The sequence below is a fragment of the Arachis ipaensis genome, chromosome B5 (genome assembly GCF_059453495.1).
Source record: "Arachis ipaensis isolate K30076 ecotype BB chromosome B5, ASM5945349v1, whole genome shotgun sequence".
Classification (NCBI taxonomy): Eukaryota; Viridiplantae; Streptophyta; class Magnoliopsida; order Fabales; family Fabaceae; genus Arachis; species Arachis ipaensis.
This window is the reverse complement of record NC_142440.1, coordinates 3,804,645-3,826,087: the sequence shown is the minus strand read 5'-3', so window position 1 is coordinate 3,826,087 and position 21,443 is coordinate 3,804,645. Positions and strand designations below refer to the sequence as shown.

Genomic DNA, 21,443 nt, shown 5'->3' with positions numbered 1-21,443 from the left:
CACTAAATCTATATTCCAGAAAATAAGCATTGCATTGCTCGGTTTAGTTGCTGCATCTTGAATTCGACAGAAGTTTCTGATCGATGCTCGTGGATTCTCTTCAAAATGATTGTTTGAATTGTCAACTAATGAGTAATCATGGATTAAACCATACACACATTTGTTGGAAAAAAACACTACATTAATACATGTTGAGCAAAGAGCAATAATCAAATACTTCTCATAATGAATGAAATTGTTTCTATACCAATCATTTCCATTATTTTGTTGAATGGAACAAGAAGAAATACAGATTTGGACAAAGTTATGTTCCCACCATAGGAACATAATGTAAAAGTAAAGGGACTAAATGAAAGTAAATTTAGAAGTAAGAAAAAGCATCATCAGAGGGGGATGATCCTAGAAATAAAATCTATGATTCCCCAAATATGCTGCAACCCAAGTAAAAGTCAAGTTTGTAGTTGTGGCTGTTTTGTTAATAGCTAGCTATACATGTGGCTGCTACAACAATGAGTTATCAAGAAGAAAACTTGCTGCTTCACATTTTGCAGTGTAGTTGTGCTTTGAAGAACAGTACTTCCGATGCACCCCTGTAAGTTTCCCTGACCCTGCCTTCTGGTGGAAACCAACCATTAAACTCGAGCACTCTCTGCGCGTCACAAGGAAATTACATTAGCACATGATGCACTAAGTTCAATTCAGTACTTGAATTGAATGAATGAATGAATATGTGCTTACAATAGTTGCTCTTCTGTGTAATTGGTATGCCATTCACATGTCTTGCTCCACTGTCTGAAGCCGAAGACGGTGCATTGAGCTGTATAGACTGCAGCTGCAGCTAGCAAAGACGGCGAGAACTTAAGCATCTCATACTCCACTAGAGATAGTTCTACCAAGAAGAAAGCTAGTAGCTCAAGCTGTCCATGGCGAGAGTAAGTAAGTATCAATTAACAAGTTAGTAATTTTAACCATATCAGTGACCATCATCATAATAAGGGAAATGAGAGTTTTTAACTATGAATTTTATCAAGCATGTTGCTACCTTTCTGTCTGCTTGTGCTGCCTTTAGGAACCTTGTAATGAAAACATATGCTGTTGGAACAGACATGTTAAAGTGCAATGTGTTCAGCATCAACTTCTCCTGAAAGGGTTTATCAGACAAAAATAAATAAATAAATATCAGATTATTTTCTCTATGAATGCATGCATATATGTTAAGATGGTAGTACTAAACAAGGAAAACATATATTACCATATCCAAAACTTCATTCCTTGTATATGCCTTGTCTGATATAAGGATCAAATCACTAACAACAGGCACAGAAACTTCCTCATACTTGCATGCCAAAAGCATTGCAACCAGACCAACCAACTGAAGCTTCTTTCTTACCACTGTCTGCTTTTCCAAGAATCTATCTATGAGGTTAACTGTAAGGAACAATGTTTCATGCATGAGCTCAAACTTATCATGCACCTGCAAGGTCCATAAACACAAGCATTTATCAGTACTCAACAATATATATTAGCATGATTGTTCAGAGGGTTAACATTCAATTTACCTCAATTAGCCAGTCAATCAGTATAGCCCTCATCCTTTCGTTAATGTCAAATTGTTGCGTCATATAATTTGGCGAGGCACAACTAGTCCTCTGCATATATAGAACAACTCTGAAATTAGCTTTGAATTCCAAATTTTAAAACTGATATCTGCTCCAATGGAAAAAAAAAAAAAAAGAGACTATGTTGATGGCCATATAAACTATAGACTAAAAAAATGTTAGATCTTCATAGCATTTGGGCTTACTTAGCCTTGGTTTGGTAAAGCTTTTATTTTTTGAAAGTAGCTTATGAAAGCTGTCTTTTTAAAAGCTGCAGCAGTTTGATAAAATCAAATTAAAAATGAAACTTAAAAAATTTTTTGGCTGATATGCTTTTGGTTCTCTAGTTGTTCTCTAAAATTTGTATGTAATTCAATGTTTGTACTGGTTACGTCCATATCCACCTAGAAAAGATGGGACACATATTTTAAATAAACTATTTTTATGATTATATATATCTATATTTACATCTATATTTACATATGTATATACATGTTATTATAATTAATGTTCATGCAAGAAAAATTTTATGATTGATTTTTCATAACCAAGTCATCCTCTTCACATTTCAAAGTTTTACCAAACCCAACCTTAATGAATAATTTACATGCCTATGAGGAAATGCAAGCTATTATTCATTTTCAGTTTCCAAATGTACCTCCATTTTTCTGTAATGGATATAAAGTTCTTCAATATAGTCCACAACTGCAAGAGTATTATTTGCATCACCGCTATCAATGTCCACAATGGGCTCTTCAACATCTATATCCTCCATCTCAACTTCCTCCTAACAGAGCCAGTTTATATAATTAATAAATTTAGTCACTAATTGAGCTTTGATATGGATCTGAGGGACAAAAAGGGAATTTTGAACAGGTGAAATCATACCATCTGATCTGAATCATTGTCCAGTTGCCCTGTATGCTCCAGAGACATCGGCACCGGCTGATCTTCCACTGACTTGTGTTCATCATCAATGAGTATATACTCTCCAAAGCGATTGGAATGGTTTGTATTCCTTTTGTTTTCCTGTAACCAAAATTGACCTCACCGTTCAATACCATAGTTTTCAATGTTTCAAAGAGTCAAGATCTGCTTGTAGTGCAATAATTTCACCAAAGAAAATAAGGAGGACCCAAAATAATAAAAAAATAAAAAATAAAAAGACTACCTCATCCCGAAACTGTTGTGTGGTAGCAATTTGTGCAGCAAACCTCCTAGCATAATATAAAAGCAAACCAAAAAAGAATACATCAAATTGAATCTTGTATGAAAGCAAACTAAAGTTGAATCTTGAGGTAGATTTTAAATTTTTAAAATTTCAATTTTCAAACTTTTTAATACACTACCAGCCAACAGGTCATCATTATTCTAATCCCTAACCTTGTGATGGGTCGGTGCACTGGATCCACCTGCTTCTTCTCACAAACTGCATGTTTTCTGGGCACCCAAAATAAAATAGAACCAAAGTATTAAAATTTAAAAAACAACAGAAAAACAAAAGAGGACAATAGATTTAGAATGGCAAAGAGAATGGCTAGAGAAAATTACTCTGCAAATGCCCTTTTGTTCACAATGCAAGGGTAATGTCTACCTTCCACCACACTCTGATTGATAACACTTAAAGCTCTTCTATTCTGCCCAGTTTTTTTTGTATCCATATAATCTAAACCTCCTATTGAAAAAAAAAAGAAAAAACCCAAATATTACAACCTTTGCATAAAAAATTCAAGCTTGAAAATTTTCACTAGACCCATAAAATTTATACCTTGGAGATTTGTGGGGTTGATTGAGTTAGAGATGTTCTCATCAGAAATCACCATTTTTAATTTTTCTTTTCTTTCTTTCTTTCTCTCCGTTAATGAACAATCAATCACACCCCCAAAATCCCAATCTTCAGAAGATGTGCATCAATGAATTCAAATCTGGTGGATCCAGAGAGTCGAAGAAGGAGAGAGAGAGAGAGGAGGGAGAGTGGGTACACTCACTTACCAATGGCACACTGAAGATAGTGAAACCATTGTTGGGGGGTATTTGTGAATTGTGATTGTGTGTGTTCAAAACTCAACGGCTAGTCACTTGTGACCGTTGGATTAGGCTAAGGCTGGCATAACATGATAACAAACTTTGTGTTATTTATTTATTATGTTAATATTATTTATTTGTTTATTTATTTATTTATTCATTACTTTTCTTTCTTTTTTTTTTTTGTATCTAAATATGTCTCTAGCAACGGTAATAATATGGTTGGCATGTGGGAAGAGGCGTGTTGTTGCAGCAAAGATGCCTTGTTTTTCGAAATCACATTTACCTTCTTCACTATTTTGTAAGTTCTATGAATAAAAGTATATTATTTGATAATATTAATAGAATAATATCTTTTAATAATACATGTTCATTCATAAGTTTTGATGAGTCAAAATAATTTTGATAATTAATAAACCCATGCCAAAACTAAGAATTTAAAATATGCTAAAACACTAACTCTATTTGTTATTTGTAAAAGTTATTTTAACTTATTAAGATTTCAAAAAAAAAATGAAAATGATAATCAACTATGAAAATAGGCATTTATTTATTACAAATTATTGAGATAATAGCAACTTAAGATGAAAATATTCGAATATATTATAATGTAATGTAATTCTATTGCATAATTAGATTAATTTGCTCAAAAAAAAAGAATCAGCTTAAAACTTTTTAGCTGGATAGGTTTTTGGTAAAGAAAAATTTTAAAAACATAGTTAAAGTAATTATGTGAATCATATAGAATCATGGCAAAAGAAATGTGAAATCTCTAATGTATGAACTAAACTAAATAATTGGGATGGAATTGTTAATCTTTGCTTTGATCCCTTCTTCCTTCTATTATTAAGGACGCTCCTATATGCCGCTCTACCGCACTTTCCCATTTGACCCCATTTTTTTCTCCTTGATTTGGTTATAGCTTCTCTCATCTTATTTTGTTTCTAATTTCTTTTAAAACATAATAATCTTTATTAACATTCATGCATTAATTAGGGGGAAAATCCAATAAGAGTAATAGAATAGATAAGGAAATGGCAATCATCAAATATTTGGAGTGGGTTTGTTGAGTCATCAACTCATCATGATGAATGCCGATTTAAGAGCACCGAGCCAATTAGCCAAATCTACTAAAAACAACTTAGATTCACTTAGCGAGTTTATCTTGAATCTTCCATCAATAAATAAATAAAAAAACTTTGCATGTAATGAAAAAAAAAAAAAACACTTTGTATCTTCAACAATATTGTATCCCCATTGATGGCAAATTCCTTATCTCCCTGGCTTCTTTCTTATCAAAGAAAAATCTAATATCAACGGCACTTAAACTTAGGTGTTTTTTTTTTTTTTTTTTTCTAAAAATAAAAAAAATAAATATAAAAATAATAGATATAGACATAAAGACAATCATTTTTAAACATATTTCCTCTGAGGAGGAGAGATACATATATAATTATCTCATTTTTTATGAAAATGAGATACATAATAAAATGATCCAATTTTAATGTTTTTTTTTTTTGAAAATTTTTTAAAATTCACCTCATCTAACAAGTTATGACCTAAATGTTAAAAATTATTTGATAAAAGAATCATCCGATCTAAATAATAAAATGTAAAAACATAAATTTTTTAATGCGTATCTATATTTAATTCTAATATTTATTTTATTTATTTAAAAAAAATCTCTTAAACTTAGACATTGTATCACATCAAAAAAGCAAAAGGACATTTTTGTCTCCTCACAAAATCCTTTTAATTATGATTATCTATCAATTGCTCAAAACTCAAAGATGAAACTAGGGAAAAAAAATCTTATATGTATTGGATCACAAGATGCAAAAATAATTACTAGTTGCACAACACATTTCTAATCTTGTTCAAAATAGTATGATTACTGGATTTTTTTATTTTTAAATTAAATAAATGTAATAATTATCGAAATAAATAATTTAAAAAATATTTATTGAATCACGTTTACATGGTAAACGAAAGTATAAACGAGATATATGTATTTTTAAAAAAAAATAGCAATAATAAAAAAATTAAAAATAATAAAAAAATATTAATAATATCAATAATTTAAACTTTTTAGTAAAATAGACTAAAATAAAAATGTGAAAAGCGTGAAGTTGATGCACAATAATTAAAACACAAAAAAATGAGATAACCGTTTGTCACTTTCCACTATCTCCGTTATTTTCCACTATTTACGTTATTTCCCACTATCTTCATTATCTCCCACTATTCACGTAGGAGTTAACTGTTTCAATTATCTTCTCACTGTTCCTATCTCCATCAACCTCTCCTAACAATGGGCAAACGGTTATCTCATCTCATGGAACTTTCTTTGAGTACTAATTGATCAAACTTATCTATTTTAATCTCTTCTATCAGCTTTTTTTATGTACTAGTTACATGCTAAAAGTTTGTATTATTGGTATTATTAATATTTTTTATTATTTTCAAAAAAAAATTTTAAAAAATATATAAACTAGATATACACGTATCGCGTCCATCTGTCTTATCTCATTTACACTATAAATGAGATACATGCTTATTTTGATAAATATTTTTAAATTATTTATTTCAGTAATTATTATAATTAATTTATTTATTAAAATAAAAAATTCTATGATTTCTAGATTACGTTTTAAATTTTTATTACAAAAGATAAAAGAAAATTGAATTTGGCAAATCTACCCCACTTCGTTGACATGTCTAAGTATATATATATATAAATGCTATGCAACAAACTCATTTGAGTTGTCATATTTCAAATTGCGAGTGTGATACACGTGCTCACATATCTGACTCATCCATCATATGATTACGTACGTATTTACTTCCAAATAAACAATCAGGGTTACTACTTACTAATAGCGACCCAAGCTTAAAGATTAAAGAAACAAAAAAAAATTTCTTAAAGCTCTTCAAGAATTTGATCTCACATTTGAATTGAAAAAGCTAGTTCATTGCGAAGCTAAGGAAGCGAAAATAAGGAGTAAAACCTACCTATATGTTCTCTAATAATGTTCCACACAGATGTCTATTCATAAAGAAGTTGCATATTTGAATACCTGATTGCATGCCCTAGTTTATAAAGCTCACAAAAAGCCATCAATGAAATCCCTTCCACACACAATATGTGATTTTCATCCAGCTTGAGACTAATTCCTATGAATCTTGTTCATATTGAAAAGTATATATATGTTCTTTCCTTTTTTTTTCTCCCATCACAATCAAACGATAAGGGAGGGGTATCCCCCAATGATGGCAAGTAAACTCTAAAGAACTGAAAGCCTACTTTTAAATCAGTAAAAAATTTTGGGACTAAAAGAGGAAAGAGATCTAATACAACTCCTCTATATGTTTAGTTTCTAAACTATGCCGGTTCCAAGTTCCAACCAGTATTCATTTTCTGAAGAGACTGGAGAGGGAATGCTTCAAAACTTTTTCATCAGATGATGATTGGGACCTTTTCTTCAAAACTTTTGCATCCACATTTATGTTGCAGCTGTCAGCTACTTCACGATGATTCTTAGACACTTTAAATTGTGATGGTGTGTGTGAGTTCTGTTTGACCGTCTTCATACGCCTCGCTGGATGCTTTATTGGATGTTTTTTCATTTTCGGCACAAAGCCCTTCATCATAGATGGATCAACCTTCTGAGTTAATTTTGCTTGCTTCTGCCCCTCTTGACTGGTTTCCTTGAAAACCAATTCATGGCTCGCCACGTCCACTTTCTGCTCTGGAACACGATCATTGTCAACCAGTTTCTGTTTCTTGATTTTTCCTTGCTTACTTTCTGGACTTGGTGATAAAGCTTGTCTTTCATGTTTCCTTGCAACCGATTTATGGATTACTGAATTTGAAATTTGTGACTGGCCACTTTCCTCAGTGTCCTCAGTCTTAAGATGACATTTTTCAGCCTCAAAATCATCCTTGTTCTCAACAATGCAACTAATCATAGTGTTGAGAACAATTTTGCCCAAAACATATCTAATCTCTTCAATACTGCCCTGGCTAAGCATGCCATATTTTATCTTTGAACCTTTTCTTTTACTCCTATAAAGTTGGACATCATTGACTAGCACTCTGAAAATATCACCAACAATCTGCCCTTTTTTCCCTGATACAAATACCTGAATGCCACACCATTTTGTGTTTTCAGTTAGACTGGGACCATATGAAGTACCACAAAGTAACATGTTTTCACATGGACATAAATGAATGATCTACATAGATATTTTATTTTCAAGCCAAAAACTACTAAAAGTTAACAAGGTCCAACCAGAAACAGTGAACTAACTATGGCATGTTTAAATATCACAGTTGATTAGAACAGAACTTGATCCTGAGCAACTATTTATGCAATCAATCCAGTATCCACCATGCAAAATGTCAAATGTTAGTAAAATAGATACATAAAAAGAAATATTTACTTACAGTGCCAGAGCATGGAGAAGATGGGTATCTAGCCATGGATTGACGAAGACTATCATTATTAACCAGCACACATACAGAGTGTATCACATGAGATGCCAATTCAGTGACTGCTTTTGCAATTTCTTCTTCTGATTTGTTCAAACAGGACATCCTTATTTCAGGTGCAAAATTAACAGCCACTGCTGCATGTTCTTTAGCGAATTTAACACCGTCTTTCCAATTCCCATGATATAGAATAGAAGCAAGAGCCCACACCACAAGGGCTTCTTGCGGGTTATTTACTAATGCTAGGTGAAATGCTAGCAACCCAATCCTGAATCACACAAACATACAATCATGTCTCAGACATGCACCACTATAGATGGCTACCTAGCATATCTTTTACTTTCATATTTGTAGTTTCAATATGTTAGGATCCAATCGGAAGGCATGGGACTTGAGTCCCACATTAAAAATATGGAATTCTGATGGAGGTTTATAGAGTTTTGGGCTCTTTGACCATAGTAAGGACTGCAGAGCATGGTGGCAAGCTAGAACCCAGTTGCAAGGTATAGGACTTAAGTCCCACATCAGAATTGTTTGATCTCAATTGGGGATTCATTAAACCTTGGACTAGTTTTACTAGTATATCAGTTTCTACTTCTCCTATCTCTCAAATGATCAGGTTCCTAATACCATCTAACCCTGGTCGAAGAAAAACTAGTTCTAAACTTTAGGGTCAAATATTTTTTATGAAAAACAGTTTCTTACAACAAGCAACCACTTACCATAAACCACTTACCATAGAGTGCAATCAGAAGGCCGATCACATGTCACCAAATTATCCAGATGGAAGAATAATTTCTGCAAAAGTAACAGAACTGCAAGAGGTGAAAGAAGAAAAGTGGTACCAGGCACAGGCATGCATGATATATGGATACAAAAAGTTCTGATTCATCCATTTTATGTCTTCTAATCTTTCTTCAGACAAACTGGGTGAAAAACATTTATCAAATGTTTGCATAATAATACAAGCATAGCATAAGAAAGTGTGAGAAGCTCTCCATATCTCAGTACATCTACTAATCAGAGATCGATGTACAGTAAGCAACATGACAAATCCAATATCCAATTTAGTTGACTTTTAGAAAGCAGAATCTTCACCAATTATCATGAGAAAAAAACAAATTTCATTTTAGCAGTTGCATTCACGGAAGAAAAAAATATCTTAAAAAGGCTCAGTCTACAATTATTTTTCTAGTGTAACTTACCATCAACATATTGGAAGCAAGAACACCTTTATCCGCCTGTTCATCAAGATATGCTGCCTATAACCGGCTAATGAGTTAACAATTGTTTTGTATAAGGCATAATGTTCAATTAGTCAGCAACTTAAATCCACTTACATGCACTGGAAATAAAAACTCAAGCAACTTGAATTTCCAGAGCAAGCGCAAAGATGGTTCAGCAGCTCCATATGACAGCATATAGTTCACCTCAGTCAGTAATTTAGTCTGAGAAACATAAAGACCAGAAGCAGGAGGAATGACAAAACAAAAACCATAATTACTTTCACATCTGAAAAAGAAAACCTTGAGCACTTTTTATAATAGGCACGTATACCTTTGCCAGGTGTGTCAATAACAATGCTAAAGAAAATAAAAAATAAAAAAAAAAAGAAAGAAAAGGACCGCATTTTTACACTTGCCCATGTATAGTTACAACATATGGAAGTGGAAGCATACTAGTAAAATTAAAAAGATGAAGTAATTCTTCTTATTACAAATTCAGGCAGTATGCAACAGCAAAGTATATTCTCGCTTGGTGGTCACCCATTCAGGAAGCATACCATCATAAAATTTCAATTGAGTTACCTTGTTCATGTTCTTAACTCGTGAAGAATAAGCCAAAATAGCAGCCTCAATCTCCCTTGATAATGATAAACCTAGCCGAGCTGCCATTCTGAAGCCACGCAAAATTCTCCCTACAAAGAAATTTCATATGCAACTTCATTTTCATTGTGCATGATAATCAATATGGTCAAAGAAATCTCATCTAACATGCTAATGAGAGCAGGATAATACCTACCAGGGTCCTCTTTGAAGGACAGTTGAGCAGGGATCACGGTTTCAAGCTGAATCCACATTACAAAGCACAAATATATATCAACATACTCACAAGTTAGTCATGCTTGGGTGTAAACATTTATTAACAAGTTTAATAAAAGGTTACCTTCAAGGACCTCAAATCAGCGATTCCATTGGCATAATCGTATATCTTATCAGCAGAGGGGTCATAAAATAAACTGCTTCCACAACCAGAAACGGATTAATAAGTCAGTGTATGTATAAAGTTAACTATCTTATAGATAAAAACAAGCTGTTACTGCTCTTTCCTATATTATTTGTAACCTAAAGCAGCACACCTTTTTAAAGAGAAACAATTTTTTTTTAAATTGAAATTAAACACACAAATCAATAGACCCTCTCCAACTTCTTTTAAGAAAACTGGAAACAAAAAATCCATTAACACCTATTAATTGTGAAGTCTCTGTACAAGGAGTTTTTGCAGCGAATTAAGTCTTCTTTATTATTGCATTTGGATTTGGGCAATAGAGTGCGTCGAACTTGGTCACTCCCTTCAAATGTCTGTGCCTCTGTCGCAAAACTGGTTACCTGATTCAGTATTTGTAAATTTTGTTGAAGTACATTACAAAGAAGAATCTCCAATGAAGAGCACACTAAAACCTACATGTAAGTAGTAGACTAAAGAAAGAGAAAAGCTAATCAAGTATAACTACTCAACGGACAAACCTCTATTTGAGAACCTTTTACATTAACAAGGCATACTGGAAAACGTCGCCCTACAATTATAGAATGGCCTATTGTACGGCAATGCTTTTTCACCTGCCAGATATTGAGGACACTAAATGTTCATCAAAACTCATCAAAAAGGTATGCTGAGCTTATTTAGTCAATAAATTGAATCACTGTCAGAAAACCTCATTAAGCTCCCCTGTGGTGATGACATCAAAATCTTTTGGAGTTCTATTCAATAGTAGATCTCTCACACACCCACCTACCAAATAGGACTTAAATCCTGTAATTTGAAGGTAAAAAGAATATAATTATTGAAGAACAAAATATGGGTATTGAGAAGAGTATAAGATGTATCTAGCACCAAAATCCTTGTGTGTATGTGTGTGTGTAGCGATCCAGTTTTATAAAACGCCCTAGTTTGTCTAAAATCAAGCAAGAACCCTTTTCAAGGGTGGGGAAGAACAAGCAAAGATGGCAATGCTCATCTTTTATCATTTGAATAGGAAGAGGAACATTGCAATGTTTTTTGCAAGCTTGTCAACGGTCTCTCTTAAATAATGCAGAGTGAGGTTTAAGAAAATCCTAACCTTTGCGGCTAAGATGTTTCAAGACAATCTGAGATGGATACGAAAGCTTAGAAGTGGTTATACCAAGCTTACTAGCGTCCAGAGTCTTCCATTTCAAGAAGTCATTGCGTTCTGAACATTAGGTCACAATTAAAACCAGCTCAGGCTTTAGTCAAACCCATTAACATGGTTTAAAAAGAAATACACACACATGATTACATGGAAATTTACATATGTCTCTGCAAGAATTCTACCTAAAATTAGTTGCAATGATGTTAACATAAGAAATGGAAACTACAACCCATCAAAAATAAGCAAAAGAAAATGCATAATCATAGCTACCTTTCAGAGCCGAGTAATCTAAGTCCCCTTTTGGAGACAAGCGATCATCCAGTTTCCCTTTGGGCTGCATAGAAGTGCAGAACCTCTGCAACTGAGAAATTGAACCAAAGGAAAAGGAGATGTTAACACTCACCAAGTGTTCGATAAATTGCCTGAACCAAAAAGAAAAAAGCAAAATGAAAGGGAGAGAAGAAGGGTAGTGTTTGTGTTACCTGCTGTGTGTTGATGAGGGATTTCAAACGAGCAAGCACAGCACGCTTATTGTTGTTGCTCATTCTGAGCGGAACCGCCATTAGAGCTCCGAAAACGTTTCCGCGCAAAGCTAAGTTGTCCCTTTCATTTCGAGCGCCAGTAGTCCTCCTCCTTTATTTCAACTTATTTATGGAAATATTACTTTCTTAATTGAAGGGGAAAAAACCATTTTTGTTTATTTGGATGAATTTAAACTTTAAAAACAAGAATTACTGAACTAGGGTATTATCCTTAAAAGGATGTATTTTCATATTTTTTATGTGAGTTGAAAATAAGAGTTTCTCGTAAAAATATATTTTAATATAAAAAATAAAGATATTATTTACACACTAAAATCAGTCATTATAATATATATGTAATTTAATTTATTTTTAGTGTGTATTTTATATTGATAATTAATTTTAATAATTAATTTTAGTGCATTAGCAGAATTGATAAAAAATATTATTAAAAAAATATAATTATTATTAATTAACTATGTATTTATATGTTTTTAGTTAGCGAAATAAAAAATGTGTTGACTGTTATTTATTAACAAAATACTGATGTTAAAATGTTATCTTCTACAGAAATGTAGGTTTAGAAAAAGGAGGCCACTCAGATAAACACGCTTAAAACATCTTTTTTTTTAAAGATGTCTTTATGTTGTGTTTTAATTGGTTTTGGTATAATTTATTCGGTGTTCCTCATCACATATTATTAAATTCCTCAAAAGATTTTCTTTCCAAAAACAATAAAAAATATTTAATTTGGACTAAAACAAAAAAGATAATAGATTAACTATTAGATTTTTTTTTAAAAGATTATTTACATAAAAAAATATATCACATTCATCAAAATATATATATATATATATATATATATATAAAAGCTCTTAAAAAATTTTATAAATAAAAAAATAATTAATTTTTATTCGTATAATATATAAAATAATTACTATATTATTATTATATTATAGATTAAAATTTACTAATTTAAAATTTGTTTTTATTTTTAATATAAGCATTAAAAATAAATAATTTTTTTATAACAAGATATATTGTAATAAAATATATATAATATTAATTAATTTTTAAAAAATTCTGAAAAGATGGTTTTTTCTAATAAAGTGTTATTAAAAAATTAACATTATAAAAACTAATTTCAACCAATATGATATAATATGATATAATAGGTTATTAAATATATTTAATACAAAATACATTGAATATAAATTTTTATTGAGTTTAAATTTTAAATAATTTTTAATTAAATTTTGAATATTTTTATTTTAAAGAATTAGAATATTTTAACATCATTTTTTTCGTATCTTTTTAATTGAGTCTTTGATTTTTTAAATTATAAACCTTATTTATAATTAAGAGTAATGTTTTAACACCACCAATTAGTCACACATATAAAAATACAAGAACAATTCTATTGTCATAATTATAATCTAACTTTATAAGCAATACAATACAATGAAACTATATATAAGTAATATAACTAAATTTTATTTACATCTATAGTCACATTTCATAAATAATATAATTAAATTATATTTATGTTTATAATTAAAATATGAATAAAAATACAAAAAAGTATTAGGATGGTTAATTTTTTTCATTCATAATTTTTTATTATTTTTGTTGTGAAAAATTTAATTATTTTAATAATTAATTATTTTTTAAAAAAAGATAATTGAATAACACAAAAAAGTCTTATTAAGAGTAATTTATTTATATATGATTAAAAAATAATTGAATAATTATATACGGTAAAAAATTAATATTATTAAAAAATAAAAATAGAATTTATTTTAAAATTAAAAATAAAGTTTATTTAAAAATAAAAGTAAAAATCATGGTTTTTTTTTCTTTTTTCCAAAATTTATCTACGAGTAATTCTATAAATATTTTATGATGAATAAAAATATTAAATTCATACTAAAATTTATTATAATAAAATTTATTTTTATTCTACTAAACGTTAAATAAATTATTGAAAAGAATTTTGTTTCCTCCATTAGAGAAGAATGATAAACTTCCATACTTCTATTATGTTATGGCAATAATTTGGCCTGTTATTTTTTAATGTAGATAATAATAATAATAATAATAATAATAAAACAAGTATATCACAGTAAAAAAGAAAGCACGTCACCAAATAATTTATCATCCGAATTATATATGAATCAAATTGATAATATGAGAGCTAACACTACAAAAATCGACAACAAAGTTAGAGACTTACAAAACCTTTCTTAAGATCATAGAAAAAAAACGTTTATATTTGTGTGATATACAAAGCAATTATCATAATAATAATAATAATATTATTATTATTATTATTATTATTATTATTATTATTATTATTATTATTATTATTATTATTATTATATATATATATATGAGCAAAAAAAGTCCAACTGTATGTTTTAAAGTAAAATTTTTTTTAATATTTGATTAAATGTTCTTGTATTTAGTACTTTTTTTTGCACTTCCTCTTAGTTAAAAATATAATCATTATAATTTTTTAGTTATTATTGCTAGGGGTGTTTACAGATGGGATATGGCTGAAATTTCGATCCAATCCGCACTAAACTCATTAGATCAAATTCGATATTCGCACTTTTTATGTTTGGATCAGATATCAAATATATCCATAAAATAAAAAATATAAAAAAATTTTATTTTTATAAAAAAAAGTCAATAATTTTTTTTGTTTACTTTTTTAAACATATTTACTTCTATCTGATTAGAGTGTGGATCTGATTCGATCCAATCCGATCAACTTACAGATCAGATCATATTCTCAAATTACAGATCAGATACGGATAAATACTGTGGATTTATATGGATATGATCTAATCTATGAACACCCCTAACTATTACTATAGGTTCATTGTTGCAAAAGAATGTTTCTTTTATTATAAACTATTATTAGATTTTAATTACCATTAAAACAACTGAATGGTCAACTTAATTACCATTATTATATCCATAGTTGTAAAAACCGAACTGGATCGGTTGGTTCGACCAAAAAACTAGTGAACCGAACTAGAACTGGATTATAGTCTAGTTCGGTTTACTCTTTGGACCGTTTAAGGAATAAAATCGATGTGAACTGGTAAGAACCGGTGCAAACTGGTCTGCTTGAAAAAAATTTTAAAATGTCTCCACAAGGTCTCGAACCAAGAACCTTGGAGCAAAAATAACCTCTACTTGCCACTTAGCCATTGCACTTCTAAGTACTATATTTGACAAATACTAATTATATAGTATACATAAATATCTAATTTAATTTAATTTTTGTTTTTTCTATTTTTATAATTAATTATATTTTAATTATATACCATTATTAATATAAATATAAATTTCACTAAAAATTTATTAATTTACTTGATCTATTTTATTGCTAGTATTGTGATTAAGGTTATTTGTTTTGATGTTAGTGTTAAAATCTACTGATATTATAGTTAGATGATAGGCTTTGTGAATTAATTATTTTTTTATTGTGTCAAAATAAGATACTATTGTAGTATTAAAATTTTATGGTTTTTTTTATATTAGTTATTTTTAGAAGTTGAGACTTGATTCTTCATAAAATGTTAGTGAAGATATGCATTTCAAATTTTAATTTTAAGTTTTTAACTATTTTATATTTTATATTTACGTGAGACCAGTTTTATCGGTTCAACCAGTGATTTATCAGTTGAACCAATAAACCAATGAACCAGTAGCTTGATCGGTTCGATCACTGGTTCAGTTCTAACAATTATATTTCAATCTAATTTCAAAAATTTCGATGTACTCAATTTAATAGTTATGACTCACAATTGGTTCCTAATCAAGCAACAACAAATTATGTCTCCCAATTGGTTCCTAATCAGTTCTAACAATTATGTCTCCCAACTTAATAGTTATGACTCACATTTGTTCCTAATCTTATTTTTGTCACTGTCTCACAAAATCGTTAACGACATGCTGAAATGGACTAACGACTGCTACATTATACATTCTAGCGACTATTTGATGTGACAATTGAAATTTTTTTACCTTATTTTTTATTTTCAACTAAACACTTAAAACCCTAATATGAGTCACGGATACCTAAGTAAAAAAATCAAACTAAGTAAATTGAAACTTTAAAAATCAGATTAAAGCTCGAATATAACTTCAAAACAGAACTTTAACTTATGTAGTGATTAATTTAAATGAAAATCAAATAAATCAAAATTCAACATAATTTTTATCAATGTTTTTAAATTCGAAATTTCTATACCAAAATTAACTAGAATTTTTCTTTAAATTAAAAATTTAATGAAATAGTGACTTTAATTATCTTAACCAATGTCTTAATTAATTGCTTTTATGTCTTAAAAAAACCGTATATGAGAAAAAATAATTAATTTGTCTACTTTAATAAATAGTTATTTTACTAAAATGAGAAACTATTTTTTTAAAATTTTTAAGAACTAATTAATATTATATATATTTTGTTACACTACATTTAATTATAAAAATTTTATTTATTTCTAATACTTATATTAAAAATAAAAAAATTAAATTAGTGAATCTTAATCTATAATATAATAATAATATAGTAATTATTTTATATATTGTACGAATATAAATTAATTATTTTTTTATTTATAAAAATTTTTAAACGCTTGAGCTTGTTTTATATATATATATATATATATATAGGGTAGAAGTTTTGTATAAATGTATCGCCATGCTATTAAGTATTTTGATTTAAGTTCATTTCTTTCTAAGAGGTGGAATAGAATAACCCGGTTGAAGCGTAATGATCATACGTCTGTAATGCATTGTATGTCCCATAATAGGTCGCATTCTTCTACCCTTTACCGGTAGTCGATGACTATTCATAGCTATTACCTTGACACCAAAGAAGAGTTCGACCCAATGCTTTATTTCTGTCCTAGTTGATCCCGATTCGACATTAGAAGTATATTGATTTTATATATATATATATATATATTTTTTTATGAATGTGATATATTTTTTTATGTAAATAATCTTTTAAAAAAAAATCTAATAGTTAATCTATTACCTTTTTTTGTTTTAGTCCAAATTAAATGTTTTTTATTGTTTTTGGAAAAAAAATCTTTTGAGGAATTTAATAATATGTGATGAGGAACACCGAATAAATTATACCAAAACCAATTAAAACACAACATAAAGACATCTTTAAAAAAAGACGTTCTAGGCGTGTTTATCTGAGTGCCTCCTTTGTATTTGATTTTTGCAGAGTTATATTTATAGTTTAAGTGATAAATATCACAACACATGTTTCTCTAAACTAAACTAAAATAAAAAAACAACAAGGATATTTTTAACGAATAAATTGAAAATAATTATCTTAAAAAATGATTTTTTTAATTTTAAGTTCACTAACATGTTTTTCTAAAAAAAATCTATAGAAGAATCAACTCAAGTTAAATCGATCCATGTAAAACACAAGTGTTATTTCTACAATTGTGTTGATATAATTTGTCTTCAAAAATTTAGATTAGAAATGTTTTTAGGCAAAAGAATTGAGACATAAAAAAACTAAAATAAGAATTCACGAGTCATTTGTTCGATAATTAAGAGAGAAATTCAAATTAATACATCGACATATTATTGAGAAGGAAAAATATAAGTAATTAACAATATTTTTTTAATAGAATAATTCTCTACGTACAAGCGTTTTTTTTATACAAGTCTTTACAAGTCATTTATATTAACGTGCTTCGAATCGTTACTGCACGTTTTCACTGCACCTTCTTCTTCTTGCTGCACCTTCTTCTTCCTCTTCCTCTTCTTTTTCTTTTCTTTCGTTTCTTGCCTTCTCTTTCTCCTTCTTCATTTACGTTCTTTTCTCTCTCTATTTTCTTTTTTCGTTATTCTCGATTTTCATTGTTTTTTGACATCAAGCTCTGAAATCGTTTTTGAAGAAGAAGAAGCAACAGAAGATGAAGAGGAGAAAGAGAAAGAGTTCTGAATTATGCATAAGGTGTACTTCAACGAATTTTTGGTGTATTTCTTAAATTCTTTGGATGTAGTTTTGTAATTCTTTGGATGTATTTCTATAATCCTTTGGGTGTATTTCTATAATCGTTTGGGTGAATTCTTGTAATCGTTTGGGTGTATTCTGTAATCGTTTGGGTGTATTTCTGAAGTTCTATTATCTTCAAATTTGACAAGAAACTCGTTTTCATGGAGGAAGAAGAAGAAGAGTCGTCATGGTGAGTAGCGCGCTTTAGAAAAAGGAAGTGGTTGAATAACGTGCGTTTATTTACTCTTGAATGTGGGAGTGTAATGCGTGTATTTTATTGGGCTTGTGCCAACTTGTAAGACTTGTAAGTCAAAAAGACTTATATGTGTAGCAGGTTTCTTTTAAATAATGTGTGAACAATGTGAATTAATAGGGTTAAAAGAGTATATTAATTTTAAATTTAATTAGTAGCATTAAATTAGAGTATACTATATTTTTATTTGATTAATAATTATTCATGTTATTTAAAATAGTCATTATTTACCTAGCACTTCTTTATGAAAAATGTGTTGCCACTACTGTTTCTTTTTATTTTATTTTATTGTTTTATATTTGCCTTATATTTAAGTGACTTCTCATGTTTTCACTAAATTTTTTGTCTTCTAGCATATCTTTTAATTAAGGTTGAATGATAGAACTTAAACTATCGTTTTATAAAATTTTATAGTTAAGGAACTCAAAAAATAATCATTTTAAATTAAAATAACTTATTCTTCAAAAGATGGATATAATTGTTGATACTTTGATCTAAAATAAAACTATGTTAAAAAAACAATAAAAATCCACCTTTATAAATAAGGGTTTCTCTACTCCTATCATACTTTATAGAAGTTGGGCACAATTAAGAGTGTACATTAAAAAATTAAAATATGATTAATCGATTAAAAAATTATAATCACATTTTTGTTAACTAATTTAACATATTCATATTTTTTAAAATTAGTTAACCAAAACTAAATTTAAAAAATCGATTAACCAAAATCAAATTTTAAAAAAGAGTTTTTTTAAAAAACAGATTTTTAGTCTAAAAATTGGGTTTTTTTTCTTCCAAAATTCGGTTTTAATTTTCCAATAGCCAATTCTTTTATTCAAGAACCAGTTATTTTTTTAAAATTGATTTTTATTTTTATAACCGGTTAAAAATTGGATTTAAATTTTATAACCGATTAATAATTAATTTTATCATATAAAACTAATTTGATTAATTAACCAAGATTAAATTTTTGGTTAACCAAAAAATAGGTTTGGTTTTTGGATTAACCAAACCATGTATAGTCCTAGGCGATGATGAAAATTCAGTCTTACTTATTTGAATAAGTAACTAACTCCTAAGATATCTCTTATCCATCTAAAAGGGAGATCTAAATAACTTCTTTAGAAATGAGAAAATGATCATCCACCATCTAAGGGGAATTTATTCTAAAAGGTGATTATCTTTCTACTATAAATACATTGAGACCTTCAGGTATATTCAGACCCCAACCTACTAAAAATTTGCCTAAAGTCTTTGCTAACTTAAGTATCGGAGTCTCTAGCAGGTACCACCTCCCACTTCCTGACGAAGAACCCAGATGGCGGCACTTCGACACTAGTACAAGTCGGACGCAACCACAGAAAAAATCTGAACCCCAGGTTCAGACCCAAATTACCGTTTCAGGTAACTCTCAAAACATTAGCGCTGTTAATGGAGACTTATAAGTCTACACCTTGCCATGGCAGGCGAACAATTTAAAAACGAACACACAGCATCTGAGTCCGAGCCAGAGCCCTAAAACGACAAACGAGCCCTTGTTGTACCTTTGCGAAAAAAGGAACAAGTAACTCTAATAGGGAAGGAACATCGCGAAATTCGCACACCCGACGACTACAATCAAAGGTACATTCACCTGAGGACGAAGAGCCTCCTCGTCTCACAGAAATACTAGGATTCATACACAGTCATCGCAGCCAATTGGAACAACTCGAACAGGAGGCTGAACGACAGCAAGAAGCAGAAAGAGAATTACGAAAAGAAGTAAGAAGACAAAAAAGAGATAGAGAAAAAACTCTCTAAATTAGAGACCGACTTTCGAAGTCGAAGCAATCAGACGAATACGTGTTTAAAAATTTGTGGCTTGTAAACGAGATATATTTCTAATTAATTCGTTTACACAGTAAATAAAATAAATAATAAGATATAAAAACGTAAATGATATCCAAATTATTTATATCAATAAATAAAATATTTAAAATATTTATTTAAAAAAATCCTAAATCCTGCTAGCAGTTGACCGAATTAGGTGTTAATCACTTAGGGTCCGTTTGAAAAGTTTTAAAAGTAACTTTTATGAGTTTCTGACTTATGAAAAGTAGTAGTATTAATGGGTTAATAGTCAAATTCGTCCCTGAAAGATCACTTATTCTTCAAATTAGTCCTCAAATAATTTTTTTAGTCATATTAATCCTTGAAAGATAAAACGTAAGTTAAATTGGTCCTTCAGTTAGTTAGATGATAACGTGTCACGTTAAGTGTCACGTGCCATGATGACGTATCACTAGATGATTGGTTGACGTGTTAGGTCAGTGACACCTAACACGCCACGTTCACTTGTCATGTAAAAAAATTATTTATAATCAAAATAATCACTGAAAGTCCAAACGTAAGTCATTTTCATCCCTAAAATTTTAAAAATTAATCAAATTAGTTCTTATATATTTTTTTTAATTTTCATCATAATATTAAATTTAAAATATTTTTTAATAGTACTAATTAATAATTATAAATTTATTTTGTCATTTGTATTTTAAAATTTTACCTTTTCCAATTGTAATTTTTTATAGTGAAATTTTTTTATTTAAACGAATTTATTAAATTATTATTGATTATATAGTTAAAAATTTAATAATTTAGATCTTACTAAATAATATAGTAGTTATTTTAAAATTTAAATCTTTTAAAATTTTTAAATTATAATTTTATTATTATTCAATTTATATGGTAGAACTCAATAATTGAAAAATCGATTTGTTAGATCACTTATTGAATCTTAACATTTTAATATAAAATATTTATATAGTAGAACTCAAATTATTGTTAAATCTTAATAACTAGTATATACTAAAAATTTTAATATTTTGAATTTTACTAAATACATATAGTAGTGATTTTAAATATTTTAATCTTTTATTCAACAAGTAATCTTATAAATCGATTTTTTAATTATTGAGTTCTATCATATAAATTAAATAATAATATAAATAATAATTTTAAAAAATTTAAAAGTTTTAAATTTTAAAATAACTAGTATATTATTTAGTAAAATTTAAAATATTAAATTTTTTAAATATATAATCAACAATAATTTGATAAACTCATTTAAATAAAAAAATTTCA

The 21,443-nt window shown here is 28.8% G+C and overlaps 2 protein-coding genes across 2 annotated transcripts; both read right to left on the bottom strand.

Annotated features, from left to right (window-relative positions):
* Positions 1-217: 217 nt before the first annotated feature.
* LOC107642514 (G2/mitotic-specific cyclin-1) lies at positions 218-3,630 on the bottom strand. The gene is made up of 11 exons (XM_016345903.3): positions 3,367-3,630; positions 3,150-3,273; positions 2,982-3,038; positions 2,770-2,815; positions 2,487-2,627; positions 2,257-2,385; positions 1,560-1,649; positions 1,253-1,474; positions 1,043-1,141; positions 739-917; positions 218-649 (listed from the first exon to the last, which is right to left on the bottom strand). Exons 1-11 carry the CDS (start codon positions 3,419-3,421, stop codon positions 502-504), a joined length of 1,290 nt encoding a protein of 429 aa, XP_016201389.1. The 5' UTR covers positions 3,422-3,630; the 3' UTR covers positions 218-501.
* A 3,012-nt stretch (positions 3,631-6,642) lies between these two features.
* Positions 6,643-12,131, bottom strand: LOC107639976 (uncharacterized). Its single transcript, XM_088488099.1, has 14 exons — positions 11,989-12,131; positions 11,777-11,867; positions 11,456-11,566; positions 11,051-11,148; positions 10,863-10,955; positions 10,582-10,724; positions 10,282-10,354; positions 10,138-10,183; positions 9,924-10,033; positions 9,456-9,563; positions 9,321-9,377; positions 8,852-8,913; positions 8,071-8,383; positions 6,643-7,766 (listed from the first exon to the last, which is right to left on the bottom strand). Exons 1-14 carry the CDS (start codon positions 12,067-12,069, stop codon positions 7,035-7,037), a joined length of 2,118 nt encoding a protein of 705 aa, XP_088344225.1. The 5' UTR covers positions 12,070-12,131; the 3' UTR covers positions 6,643-7,034.
* Between the last annotated feature and the right edge of the window lie 9,312 nt (positions 12,132-21,443).

Excerpts from the sequence above, each read along its gene's own strand:
- LOC107642514 (XM_016345903.3), bottom strand. The coding sequence starts at position 3,421 with ATGGTGATTTCTGATGAGAACATCTCTAACTCAATCAACCCCACAAAT. Across the intron at positions 2,816-2,981 it reads GTGCACCGACCCATCACAAG|GAGGTTTGCTGCACAAATTG; the intron begins GTTAGGGATTAG and ends ATATTATGCTAG. Across the intron at positions 1,650-2,256 it reads TCCATTACAGAAAAATGGAG|AGGACTAGTTGTGCCTCGCC; the intron begins GTACATTTGGAA and ends CTATATATGCAG.
- LOC107639976 (XM_088488099.1), bottom strand. The coding sequence starts at position 12,069 with ATGGCGGTTCCGCTCAGAATGAGCAACAACAATAAGCGTGCTGTGCTT. Across the intron at positions 10,355-10,581 it reads AGAGACTTCACAATTAATAG|TTTATTTTATGACCCCTCTG; the intron begins GTGTTAATGGAT and ends TTGTGGAAGCAG. Across the intron at positions 9,564-9,923 it reads GAGTTAAGAACATGAACAAG|ACTAAATTACTGACTGAGGT; the intron begins GTAACTCAATTG and ends TATGTTTCTCAG.